This window comes from Python bivittatus, unplaced genomic scaffold (assembly GCF_059951505.1).
Source record: "Python bivittatus isolate LINGU-HERP-01145 unplaced genomic scaffold, Pbiv_v1 ctg000840_np1212, whole genome shotgun sequence".
NCBI classification, from domain to species: domain Eukaryota; kingdom Metazoa; phylum Chordata; class Lepidosauria; order Squamata; family Pythonidae; genus Python; species Python bivittatus.
In genome coordinates, this window is record NW_028277113.1 from 43,624,812 (window position 1) to 43,639,375 (window position 14,564).

Consider the following 14,564-nt stretch of genomic DNA (forward strand, 5'->3'; position numbering starts at 1 on the left):
CTCACAAGAAATATAAAGGTAGCACTCTGTGCTGTCATAACAAAGACCTTTGTTTTTGCTAGGAAAATGTTAAAATTGGAAGTAGGTATCAAAAATAGGAAGTAGAGAATATTATTATTTGGACAGAAATCATCATCACAATATGGGCTAGCAACATGCATGGATATGGAATTAAAGTTATAATATTACTGAACTCTTGAATGTACAAGCTATCTGCAATAGTTACCTCAAAGGAAGGGTGAAAAAAGTAAATGAAATGGAAGGGCTAGGTCGGAAGGACCTTATATGCAAGTTAGTTCTAGAGTCTTCAAACTAAAACAAAGAGCATTAAAAAAAAGAAATCTGTAATTTACACAGAACAAAGACAGCAGTCCCTCTACACAGAAGTAAATACAGGATTTGGGAGCTGTATTCACTATTTGGCAGCCCTACCCACTTATTCAAAAAATGGATGTTGCAATAAAAAGCAGAATAATAGCAGTGCTGAGCATTTAAGCATGCTTCTAACATCTCCACTCAAGACTTTTTCAAAATAAAAATGAATCTCTAAAGAACATGACCAGATTTCAGCCATCAACATGATTCACAGTGCTAGGGAGCCATTCTCTACATCAAGTTCCCACTTGTAAGGAGTAACATCTCACTACTGTTGGGAGCTTAATAAATAGATTATGCCAAGTATGCTGTATTAATTATATGGAATAACAATGTAAAAATAAATTCATTCATTCAGTGTTACAAGTACTGGAACCTAGGCTGTATATATATTCTCAATTTGCCCTGAAATGAACTCAGGCTAAGTGAAGCGTTTAAGTGTCTTTGACTCAGCATTTTGCAAGAAGATTCAGATTTACCATCACAAAAAGTGAAACCTACTGTCACAGAATCAATATACCGCAGGGTTTGAGATATGAAAGCTATTACTATTCCAGGCCTGGCATTTATCAAGCAGTAGGACACCCATTAGCAACTTGTAACTTTCTTTCTCTGACATTATCGGTTAGAGGACTGCCCTTTTTATATCAATAACTTTCACAGAACATTTATACTGTCCAGGTATCCTTTTTATTAGAAAATATTAAAATTGTATGGACACTTCTATGTAGGACAACCAATTGATACTAACTTTGGGAGACTACATTTTTTGCCCCTTTTAATTTTTGACTTCATCAGTAAAAAGTTAAGATGCAACTAAATACATACTTCTAGATTACCGAAAAGAATTCACCTGTCATTAAAATTGGCATCACCATATACTATAAACCTTACATAGAAGAAAGAAAGCATAAACCTTACAGAGAAGAAAAAGCATAAACAAAAACAAAAAAAGAAAAAAAATCAGAGCATTATTTTATGTTTACGTTTTCTATTGTCCTAGTTTGGTAAACTTGTCTTTAGAAATGTTAAAAAGATGAGTCATATTTTTTTAGTTTAAAAACAAGTTTTTTGCCACTTTAAATATAAATTTTATTTACATACAGTTTTTTTGTGAAACAAATCCTTTTCATTAGATGGAATACATTTCTGTGAGATTTTATAAATTCATATAATTATAGGGAATGAGGAAGGAAAAATGTTCTATAGCTGAAAGTTTCTAACTACTCCCCCCTATTATTACTATTTTGATAAGCATATGACTGCATCTGATTTCCTGCAAGAAGCAAGCCAAAATGTTTAATAGTGCTATCTCAGGTGGTCCTTACACCCATAAAGATTATACCAGTCAGCCCAATTGTGGCATGTGGGGGTGTGGAGAGGGGGAAATGGTTTGTGACTTTTTATACAAACAATAACTGATCCAAGAAAGGAATCTACAAATATTCTGATGCCACACATACAGATTTAGCTTGGGACTCCTCACTACCCTATAATAATCATTTTTAAAAAGTTCAGGTTTGTGTAGAAAAAGACTATTTCTAAGTAGATATTTAATTTTGTGGACATTAGAACTCATTTTATTTATGTCACAAATACAGTGGTACCTCGGGTTACGAACTTAATTCATTCCGTGACTCTGGTCACGACCCGAATTGGTCGCAACCCAAAGCAAATTCAATTTCTTTGGAGCCATGCTAACAAGCACACCAAAAACCTTCCAAAACGCCACGAAACACACCACAAGCCTCACCGAACGTCTCCTTGCTACCGCGATCTCGCCCACAGGAAGCCGCGATCGTGTGTCAGCAGGGAAAATGGCCACGTATCCTGTTCGTACCCTGAGGCGGAGTTCGCAAACCGAAGCAAAATTTTGCGGCCGGAGCTGGTCGTAACCCAAAAAGTTCGTTAACAGAAGCGTTCATAACTCGAGGTTCCACTGTACCACTAACAGTATTCTATCAATAATTGTACAGTGAAAAATCATTTTACTGGACTGCAATGCAATGGATTTTGTGCAATGGTCCAAATTTCCACTGTGATTTAGTTACTTGTGCAAATGACATAATATTTGCAGTTAGCCTCTTAAAATGAGATTTCACTGTATTTAGATTTGGATCTAAATCCATGAAGATAAGATGTTGTGTTACTAAATTTTGCTTTTTTCTCCTAGTCTTCAATATATGTGGAAAAAATTTAAAAGCTAGTGCTATACAATTTTGAAGGTACTAATTTTAAATATCTAAAACAAGAATCATTGCTATAAAATTAGACTATGTTTACAGAATCATTTACTTCATATATAAATATATATAAAAGAGCCTACATAAATTATTCTTAAAGACTGAGGCACATAGATGTTATTAACTGTGACAGATTTTCTCACTAATTAAGAAATATACCACTATCTAATGTTATCTGATATACAATTTTTAAAAGCTTTAGTCTCAGAATACTTGATGTCTGTACAGCTCGAACATAAAAAGGAGAGTAGTCCTCCATTTGTGAAAGTACTCCCTCCAAAAATATTTACAGTATCTCCTATACAACTCATAAACAGGTAAAGTAGATAGTGGGAACAAAGAATGGTTCAGAATATGTTCAAACATAACATTTGCTCATACAATCTGTGGATATAATGTATTATTTATAGTAGCAGCTCTACCATATAGAATCAGAAGTACAGAAATATTATTCAAAATGTAATACACATTTTTAAAAGTATTACTTTTTACTTAAATGCTATCAATATAGATACTATAAATACTTCGTGTGTAATAAGCTCTTCTTTTAAGAATACATTAATATGCTATTACTGACAAATGCTATCTTCAACGTTTTTGAGGAACATATTTTCTGCAGTCACTATACCGCATAGTGAATAATACATAAAACTAAATTTTGTAGTAAATGAAATGAAATTAACTTAGTATAAAGATAATAAAGTTCTGCTATCAGTTCTATTTGAAGCATCTATTTTATTCACTAAAAGGTTTTTAAAAAAATCTTTACCTACCTTCACACTATATTTCTTTCCAACTAATTCTAGCACATTGTTAACTTAAATAAATTGCATATTTTTTTTCAACAATAGGGTATTTTGATTTTTCAAAATCTCTTTTAGAAAATATTTTAAAGGCAGAGTTTGAAAAACAACAATACACCACCAAACAGGTAGTGAAAACTTAGTTTTATTTCTGACCTCTGAGATCTAGGAATCATTCTACACTATTTTCCATGTAAAATGTATTTGTTATCAAATGCCTATATGACTGGCAAATTACATAACATTTTTGGTCATGTTTGGAAAACAAAAGAGAGCAAACAAAACAGATCAAACCAATAGTTTAAAAGATTGACTAGAATTCATTAATATAAAAATACTGCATATATTTTAGGCTGTATAATAGGGATATATCAATACAATTTTCAAAACCATTTGAAGTTTGATAACATAACAAAAGTCTTTTGTATGTTATGGAACAGAAAATGTTATGATGAATTGCAAAAATGATTTATAGAGCCTACCCACCCACACTATAGTTTCTTTTATTAGAATAATGAAAAACTATTTGCTTTAACACACTAAAATGGTTCAAAGGGAGTATATTAACTGTGAATTCCATTTTACAAGAAAATATTTCAACCATGTATGTCAAAAACAAATAAGTACAATAACTTGTTCAAAAAATTAAGAAAAAAACAGTTACCCAAATTTCATTGATAAAAGTTTAATGTAGAGTTGCTTATAAAAATGGAAAAAATATTACACCATACAACTGAGCATCCTGGCTCTGACTATTAACTACAGGGATGGTCATGTCAAAAACAAAATCTAAGTTCAGAGATATTTGCTTAAAAGGAAACAAACGAAAACATCTCTACAAGAAGTTGGATGCTTTACCTAGTTCTTAAACCTAATTATAAAATTATCTTTTTTACTGGTCCAACAATTTCTTCTTCTAGCAGAACTGTAAAAAGAAAATAAATATTTATGAGATAGGCACATATAGCTAGGTTCACTCCATTTGTTTTCAATGATGAAAATGCAGATATTTTACTTCTTGCATATGTCCTGAGCATTCTATTTTAATATCAGGACTTATATCAGAATTCACCTCAGTTTTGAGCATTTAATTCAAAAGCTTACAGGGTGGGTTAGGTCTACTTTTCCTGGATTGCAGATATCAGTTTTGCATTCAATTTCATATACAGAATCCTCTTTGAAAAACATAGATCCCAGAATGGCAACTATGAAAAAATTGCCTCTTTGTATATTTACTGTAGTTTGTTTTAATGCTAACTGTTATAGCAATCTGTTAAAATAAACATTATATTGCTGTACTGCCTAAATTCAAATGTGCTACCTTTTGCAGTAACACCCTCTATTTTTTTTTTTTTTTAAATCAGCTCCTCATGGAGTAAGATGCAAACCAGCAATCCAGTTAAGCATACTTTTTCCAACAGAGGTCTGTTAAAGCTTCTGGCAAAACCAACAGATATACTGTATAAAGTTTTAGAAAACTTGCCGCTTTTGTTTTCCTCTTTCCCATTATCATTTATGCAACATTTGACAACATCTGACCGTAAAATTATAATATTTGCGTGCCAAACTTATTTCTCTTTTAATATTTAGGCTGCTTCACTTTCATTATTCTAGTTAAGTATATACAGAATAATGAAGCAAACTCTTTTTCTCGTCTGTCTATCTATCATATTTATATAGCCACCCATCTCACACAAGGTGACTCTGGGCAGTGTAACAAAAGCTTTAACATTCAAAAAGGACCAATACTACACAAAATACAAACAAGGCTAGTTATTTTTACCTTCCATCTGTTTCCACATTCATTGCACACAACAAATGTTGTCATAGGTTCATCAGCACTTCTGGTCTGAACCTACCAAAAAAAACCCCCCAAACAAACAGAAAATAGCAATGTAATCTGGCTAAAGTTATATAATTTGCTCATTCTATTCTACTGTAACAGCACAATCTGATTTATTGATTAAAAAATTTAAACCACCCAACAGCCAAAGTTCTCTAGTCGGTTTACAATAAAGCATGCTAATTTGAATAAAAACATATATAATAAAATCAAGTTAAATGCAAAATGAAAACACCATACAAACAAGTCAGCTACAAGGTAGACATTCAAAATCTAAAACAATATGAAATAAAATACAATTAAAAGTCAATTTAAAGGCCTGGGAAAATAGAAAGGTCAAAATGATACTAATGTGGCTATCAGGCAAGCCTCACAGAGAGGGAATTCTATAACTGGGTGCCATCTCAGAAAAAGCTCTCTCCCTTGTAGAGCCCCACCTTACCTCCTTCGGTGGGGGACCTGGAGAAAGGCCTTACTGGAAGATTTTAAGGTTTGGGTAGGTCCATACAGGAGAAAATGCTCCTTCAGGTAACCTGATCCTAATCTGTTTAGGGTTTTTTAATGATCAAAACCAGCACTTTGAATTGTTTACTCAGATATGGAAGCCCATTTTGCTTAATCAAGATTAGTCTCTTGGTTGCTTAGTACAGCACGTTAAAACTAATTTTTAATTCAATATTAAAACTTCAGTGACTTCCAAAATAATAATGAGCTCATAATTTTCATATGAAATATGAAGTGAACCCACAATCCTTCTCTTTAACAGTTAAGATTCTCTCTTGTATGCCTCTGTGCCATTTGCCATAATCTTTCCTGGTGGCCTTAAGAACGAACCATGTATGATGAACTTTTAACTCCAATGTCCTCTAGCCAGCATAGCCAGTGGTAAGGGAAGAGAGTTTGAAATCTGGCAACATCAAGAAGATTACATTTTGCCCATCATTACTCTCAAAAACAGTTTTCCCATATCCTATTAAATTATGAGTGTCTGGGGAAAACATATCCTATTGGCATTTGCCTTCTTATATTGGGAATAAAGGGTTAAGTGGAGAGTTGAGATTTAGTGCTAAGTCTGATGTGAAGATGGAAAAGCTAAACATCAAAGAACATGCAGCATTTTGAGAGAAGATCAATTATAAACCACTGTAATCTTCTAATTATACTTGGAAAATATATCAGTATCCCAAAATCAGCAAACAAAAATTGTGGGCTTTTTTGCAGAAAGGTCTAAAAAATGTTGCTGGTTTATTACAGCTTATCCAGGTCCAACATTTCAAATATCTGGGGATTATTTTCAAAAGTTCAAAGAGTTATGAAGTCCCACAGACATGCATGGAGTTACACTAATGGAAAGTATGAAAAGAGATACTGGTGGAATGATTAAGTGATTTGTATGTTACTGACTCCAAAAGCAAATACTATGATGCGTATGTAGAAACGTATAAATCACAAAGCAGAACATCTACAAAGCACATATTTTAGAACTGTTAAAGTAGTTGAATCTCTTTCCTGCCTTGTGTGGTTCTCTTATAAGATGCTCACAACTGTGTTAATGTGTGTGTGTATGTGTGTGCATGTGTATGTGTGTGTATACACACACACACACACAAAGCTACTCTGGTTTGCATTTTTTCCTTCACATTTTGAAGCAACCCTTTTGAAAGATCTACACAACCCTATCACAAGTAGCTGTCTTTACATAATGTAAATAATAAATATAATGCTCAATTTAGTCATGAACAAACAAACAAACAAAAAATGTCTTTCTCCCTTAACTTAAACCAATTTATCATGCCATGAATGTTGTTTTGCCATTTATGGATTTGGTCTAGATAAATACATAAAGTAGGTTGCCCATTTTCCTTTCCTGTAGTTCTTTATACCTCATACAGAGAATCCATCAATATTCAAACAGCTTTTGAGAGAATGGAAGTGAGGTAACAGTTACAAATCCCTGATTTATGGCACTGAATCCTACTGAGAACTGAAGATACTCTCATCTACCTTAACAATACAATTCACATCCCATTTTAATATGAATGGCAATTCACAAAGCAAGAAGGCAGTTCCATGTAACCATAGTAACCATGGGACCTGAATAAAACAAGTGATCCAATATAATGTAAAGCAAAACAAAACAAAATAAAACTCCAGATTACAGAAACTGATGCTCTATTTCTACATAGTAGCTATTGAATATTAACTACCTCAGCTATTCAACTATTTTATAAGATGTTATAATGTAACAAAGAAAGGTTGTTTATCAAGAACTATAGTTTGCCTAGTGTAATTTCTCAACAAACTACATCAATGGGATCATTGGTACAATATTGAAGACATTACATGAAAGATACTGACATCAGTTGGCAAAGCATGGATTCTTCCTAAACTGACGTTGTCATTATTACCAAGATAACATTATACTTTTGAGTAAATTTTTATGTTTTGAAATTATCATCCTTGTACTTTTTTTCCCCTTTTTTTTGCACAGGGGCGGGGGGGGGCTTATCCCTGTATGTTAAGATGGATGAGAACTCAACTTTAAGTCCTATCCAGGCATAGGGATCTGTAGGTCATCAAGAAGCACTGGTTCTTTTGATCCAATACCTATCCTGGTGCAAAACCAATAATCATATTGACAATTGGAGAGAAGGCAGATATGAGCAGGCAAAGATTAGACTCAATAATTATTAAATAATCCCTGAAACTTGCAATAAAGATGAAAAAATATTGCCATTTAATTGGCATTTGTTCAGTCTCTCCCTTGAGCTATGCAGGGTCATAGGGTTTACTTGTAGTTCTTTTAAGCTATATGTTTTTCCAGACTTTTATATGTACGTTTAAATTATTTTGAGTATAAACATGCATCTCCTAAAATATTCAGAAGGAACTCGAGTGCTAGTTTTAAAATTCAAATATTACTATTGTATGACAAACCATTAGGAAACTCTGACAGCAATTGAACAAAATTAAAAATAATGAATGCTGCTTGAATATAACTGACATACCTGGGTGTAAGTACAGTTCTTCTTTTTACATTTACCACAGGTAAATAGGTCAGTCTGTGTTCCTCCTGTTTTAGCCATCTGGTGCTCTCTTATAGCTTCTTTGGTAAGGTTCTTCCTCATTTCTTTCAGTTCATCACTTGCCATCTCCTACAGTGAGCAAATAAAGATCATATTAGCTTCGCAATTTTGCTTGTATTTACAACATTCATATATAAATTTTATTTACTAGGCAGCATTTATTTACCTTTTATTCTGTGAAAGCCAAAATGTTAATAACAGTGATGAAGTATGAACTTAGCTTTATTGACTAATTTTACATTATTCTATGTATTGGATAATCAGTTTTCTTTTGGAGGCTTATAAAATGACTATTCTTTTTACTGAAAACCCAATTTGAGGATTGGAAACATGATACTTGTACTTCAGTCTTTAAATGCTATCAAAAGATAACACTGAGTGGCTGTTGTTTGAAAACATAACAAAGAGGCCAGGTGTTTTAGATAATGGTTGGTTTGGTTATTATACAGAACTTTTAAATATGGATTTATTCTCCCTAGCTGCTTTCAGGGAAAAATCTATTCTTGAAATGGCTGAAGTGACCAGATTCAACATAAAGAAACTGAATATATATACAGGTAGTCCTTGGATTACGATGGGGCAATGGGGACCAGAATTTCGGTTGCTAAGCAATGCAGTTGTATTCAATTCAATTCAATTCAATTCAATTCAATTCAATTCAATTCAATTCAATTCAATTCAATGAATGCAGTTGTAAAGTGCGACATCATGTGACCACATTGCTTAGCAATGGCAATTCTGGCAGTTCCATTTGCCATTGTAACCTCAGAACCACACAGGTAGTTAAGTGGGAAGAGGCAGGAGTCCCAGGCAAGCAGGCAGACAGGTGAGAGCTGCAGGTAAGAGCTACAGGTAGGGGTTGCCACGGGTGGGCACTAGGGAGTATGGGCGAGCACTAGGGAGCACAGGCGGGAGAGTATTGAGGGTGAGCACTAGAGGGTGCGGGTGGGTAGTGGGTGTCACAGGCAAGTGCTAGGGAGAGCAGGTGGGTGCCAGGAGTGGGGGGGTGAGGGGTCTCGCGGTGGGGGCAGTCGTAAATGCAGGCTGGCCTGAATTTTAATCATGTGACTATGGGGATGTTACAACAGCCAGAACTTCAAGGATCAGTTGTAAGTCCATTTGCCGTCGTAACTTTGAATGATCACTGAACGAATGGATATAACCTGAGGACTACCTGTACATTTTTTTAATCAACTAAACTGTGGATTCCGATGCATGTCTGCTCAGCGTTACGCCCCATTTAGTTCAGTGAGCCATATTTTTCTGTTAATGTTAATAGCATTGCTGGCCAAGAGATTTTTCTGTTGTTTTTTCATAAGTCCTATGTTGACCTAATCATTTATTTATACAACCAGTTTCCACAATGGTGGTGTATAAATAAAATCAAAACACAGTACAATAAATCAACAGTCTATAAAATCACTTCAATTGTACATTTAAAACTAATGTAGATTAAATAATATTTTACTGCATTTTTAATGAAAAAACGCCTAATCAGTGAAAATTAAGGATACCAGAAAATACATTTATTAGAAAGAAATGAACCCAAATTGTCAAGGATTCAAATATTCTCTCCCTCTCTCTCTCTCTCTCTCTCTCTCTCTCACACACACACACACACACACACACACACACACTGGGAAGGCAGGAATCTACCACTCTTCTTCACTGACCTATCATATACTGCTACAAATATCTGCTACAAATATCTACAAATAACATATAATTATGTTATTTCTTCTAGATCTATCATATTGGTAGAAATCACTAATTGGCAATCAGTAGAGCATGCCTATAAAACAGAGGATATTTACACAGGATAATATTTTTAATGCCTTTTAATGTAACCTGTCCAAAATGTGAAGAGGAAACACTTCCTTACTGTCCAAAATATTTAACAAAATCTTTAATTTCTTAGTCAGCTTAGACTCTGAAGTCATATAAAGTCTTATCTCATTTTAATATTCCGGCATTCTAACAATATTTAAAGACACATGTTTTTTCTTTATTGTTTGTATATTTCTGGGCTTGGATGCTAAGTGGTATGAGCCTTGCAACTACTTAAATTAAGAATACATATCCAGGATGTACAATTTAGGTAACCAAGTTGGTGGCATCAAAGATTTAAAGTTTTTGATGCCTCTTTGCTGCCATCTTCTGATTGCCTGAATGTTTTCTACCACTGATATGATAGCCCTTACTTGGACTGAAGGACCCTAGGGAATATCTGGGTTGTAAGCTACAGTGAAAAGTCAAGAAAACAGGATGAAAGAAGGCAATGGCAAAGGACTCTGCATTATTGCTGAGAAAACAATATAGTCACATCCTGGAATTTGAGCTCAAGCTGAAGGATTACTTTAAGACATTATGCCCAGTTAGACAGTGATCTTTCTAGCACAGTACCATCCACACTGACTGAGAGTAGGTCTTCAGAACTTCAGGTAGAAGCTTCTCCAAGTCATATCAGGAGATGCCAGGAACTGAACCAAAGACTGCATGCAAAGCATATGTTCTTTCATCCATCTTTGCTATTCTATGGAGACTTCACAGCAATAAATTATAGCCTTCTACATAGCTAAAAACATATGCACATACTTTCAGAATATTTTTTTTCCAAAATACAAATCATACTCTATTTCTCTTTTGGAAGAATGAAAAGCCATGGACTTTTGCTTAAACAAATCAAAAATGCAGGAAGACCCTGGCACTATTTTCTACTGAGATATGTAATTGCTGTTTTAGAGTGTCAACATTTTTTTTTCAAAATCTCTAGCTTTTAGTAATGTGAATTCATACTCAAATCTTAGCTTAAGAAAATAAAAATTGTAATAGGAATGTTAATTACCTCTGCTGTCATTTTAGCAAATCTATCAGGAGGTATATTTCCACATAAAACATTTTTCCTTAAATTAGGATTTTTTGTATCTTTAAGATTTGCTATCCTGCTGCGCACTCTATTTTTATATTTCATGTCAGTATTTTTTAGCTCCTGAAATATAGGTGTTCATGATTAAGGAAATAACACGATGAAGAATGCAGAATTGATTTAGTTTACAAATATCTGACCAAATTATTTTATATTTATCTGTTGTTTTTTTTAATTGACAAGAGCATATCTTAAAGAGCAAATCTTAATTGATGCGACTGAGCATATAAATTTAATAACACTTGATAACAAGAAATGTATATATACAACAGGAAAGTTTTCAACAAATATCATAGATATTAGCCAAAGTCTATCAAGTTTGGTCTTGCTTGCATGAATTAAATATGCACAAAAGTAACATGACACTTTGATTTTGGCCCCATGTTGTTTTTAATAGTATGGTATTTTAATAATATTTTAATAATCTCAGCTATCTTAAAGGCATGTATATACTTTGTCTTATTTGTTATTAATAAAATCCCATTAATATATACAATATTTTAACATAAAAGAAAATAGATCCTCTTTTTACTTTACAATTTGTTTAAAATATTACCTGATCTAAAGTGCATTTTTGTATTTATGCAGTTTATTAAAAAATGTAAGTATATGAATGAACACAATACAGACTGATGTAAACAACTACAGGCACCCACAGAAAATTAAAAAACAAAGTATTTTAAAAGAAGTTAAGAATTAAACTATAGAATAAGGTAGAATTTTCATTATATAAGAAAGGATATCTTCTTCAATCTGAGAACCTAGTTCTTCCTCATCAGCACCAATAGCAATATAATCATCTGAAAAATATATGAGTTCGGAATCAGGATTTTTGCAATGTGATTGCATACATATATTCAGAAGCAAATAAAATTGTGTTCAGTAAAATGTGTTCCTAAGTAAATTATACAGTAGTATAACTTTACAATGCATTCTATCCACATCTATAGAGTAACATAAAAAGAACAAATTACAAAAAATTAACCCAAGCAAGTACAAAAATAACTATAAAATAATCACAAGATGGAAATCCAAACAACAATCCAAACATAAAATATCACAAACAGGGGAGTTCCATCCACCCTACCCCAAGGCTTGGATAAATAGCCAGATTTTCAAGGCCTTCTGAATATCATCAGGGTGGGAACCATATGGAGCTCAGGGGTGACCTCATTCCAGAAAGCAGGCATCCCTACAAAGAAGGTGAACTTCCTAGGTCTTGAAAAGGGACCTTAATTGAGGTGACCCAGAGCATACCCACTGTTCAAAATTGTATCAGCTTGGCCCCCTATACCATATATGGGGTTTTATAGGTAATAACCAGCATCTTGAATATTCCATCTGGACCCTTAATTTGTCAAACTCTAGACTACTTTAAAGTCAGTTCTTTCAGTCCCTTCTCCTTAAAGGGAGTCAGAAATTATTAACTTTCTAACACTTTTCACAGTGAAGACATCCTTCTGATGTTAAGTGGTCCTAGACAGTGAATTTTCTACTGATTTTTTGTGTAACATGCAACTATTAAACCAGCAAAAGACTTTCTACTGATGCAAGACACCTTCTGATGGAATATCAAATGTGTATCCAATCCAGTTACTGTAACTTCAGAATTGCAATAATTATTGGTTCAGAGCTAAGAATAATAACTTTAGGTCATTCTCAAAGAGAAATTACACGACAGAATTACAGCTACTAAAAAAATTACTCAGCACACATACTGAGACATATAATGGATCATTTAAAAAATTGTGTTTCACCATGCACTTAATATCTTCTTGTATCAGGTTTCTTAATAGCCTTGCATTTCGTATTAAATAAAACTAGAAAGAAAATATGGAGTAGAATGAAATAAGGGTAGTCATATATTTCTTACCTCCTGTTTTGAGAGCTGCTGCCAACATTTCTCTGCATTTCATCCGTACAGAATCAGATGTGCTTGGAGCCCGAGGAAAAGAAGAGATATATGTTTCTGATGAAAGGTTACTGTCCTCTTTCTTGCTGTTTGAATTGCTACTGGAACTGCTAAATAGGCAAACCAACAAATATTTTTGTTCTGTTTCATTACAAATCAGCAGCATCCACAAAGGGTGGATCAAAAAGGACAAGAGGGACCTCTTTATCACCCACCCAGACACTGCTCTTACTGATCAAATGACCCTTTTAAAAATCTAAGAAGTCTACCCTAGACACAAAAACAAACAAGCACACAAAAATTTCATTAAAAATAGTAGTAACAAGTAGCCCTTGAGACCGTTAACTAGAACATATTACTTCCTCAATTCCTACCAATCTTGTTAAGTGTCATGGAACATTAATTCATAATACTAACTGAAAGAAACGACTACACTGGATGGCTAATGATGGGACTGTGAATCAAATCTTATAAAACTATAACAATATCACTAGACAACACTGTGATTCAGACATATAATACAGGTATCAATATATATTCCAAATCAACTTTTCCCATCATAGTTCCCTAACAATGAACAAATCCTACAGTATTAAATGTATTTCCATATGTATAATGCAATTCTCATAAATGCAGAAATAAATATTACTTCATTGACAAGAACTAAAGTAATACAGAAATGAAGCCTCTGCTCTGCACATGATTATCACTCACTCAAATCTTCCATTCTAAAGGAAGATTTTATCTAACCAAGTGTTAAATGTACCCATACAGTGTGTAAGAAAGACTATTTTGTAATAACCCTTTTCCAGATAGTCTTTCATCAGGTCCTTTAATACAGTATTACCCTTGAGTTTGTATTTTTCCTACTACTTTCTTCATCCTAATGTTTACACACTTAAAGAATTAACATTAGTTGTCTTCTACCACTTAAGCTAAAAGGTTAGAAGAAGTACCTTTCTTCCCTTGCTTCAGGACTATTTTGTGAAGATGATGCTGATTCTTTTTTCTTCTCTTCAGATTCTTTATCATTTGATGGTCCATCTAAAATGCATATATAATACATAGAAAGCAATAATAATAGTTCAATAGTTCAATTGATGAAATAAGGGAATGTCAATCCAAGGTAAGTAGAGGAAGATTAGGGAGTGCCTGACAACCATGAATAAATTTAAGTCTTCAGGGCCAGACCAATTACATCTGAGAGTCTTGGAAGAGCTTATAGATATCATCTTGAAACTTTCCTCTGATCACTGAGAAATTATGGAAGATGGGCATGCTGCCAGAATAATGGGGAAGGGCATATGTTCTTATTTGAAAAAATGATGAAAAAGGCCACCCAGGTAACTTCAGACCAGCCATTTTCATGCTGATAC

The 14,564-nt window shown here is 33.6% G+C and overlaps 1 protein-coding gene across 2 annotated transcripts in view; it reads right to left on the reverse strand.

The window, feature by feature from the left end:
• Positions 1–4,090: 4,090 nt before the first annotated feature.
• The window catches only part of TCEA1 (transcription elongation factor A1), a 35,465-nt gene continuing 24,991 nt past the window's right edge, over positions 4,091–14,564 (reverse strand). For both annotated transcript variants that reach the window (XM_007428213.4, XM_007428214.4), the window contains 7 exons: positions 14,145–14,232; positions 13,150–13,298; positions 12,020–12,076; positions 11,196–11,350; positions 8,273–8,419; positions 5,205–5,276; positions 4,091–4,346 (listed from right to left, as the gene is read on the reverse strand). In XM_007428213.4, coding sequence (XP_007428275.1) covers positions 4,338–4,346; positions 5,205–5,276; positions 8,273–8,419; positions 11,196–11,350; positions 12,020–12,076; positions 13,150–13,298; positions 14,145–14,232 — 677 coding nt within the window. In that variant the 3' untranslated portion in view covers positions 4,091–4,337. The remainder of the gene's footprint in view (positions 4,347–5,204; positions 5,277–8,272; positions 8,420–11,195; positions 11,351–12,019; positions 12,077–13,149; positions 13,299–14,144; positions 14,233–14,564) is intronic.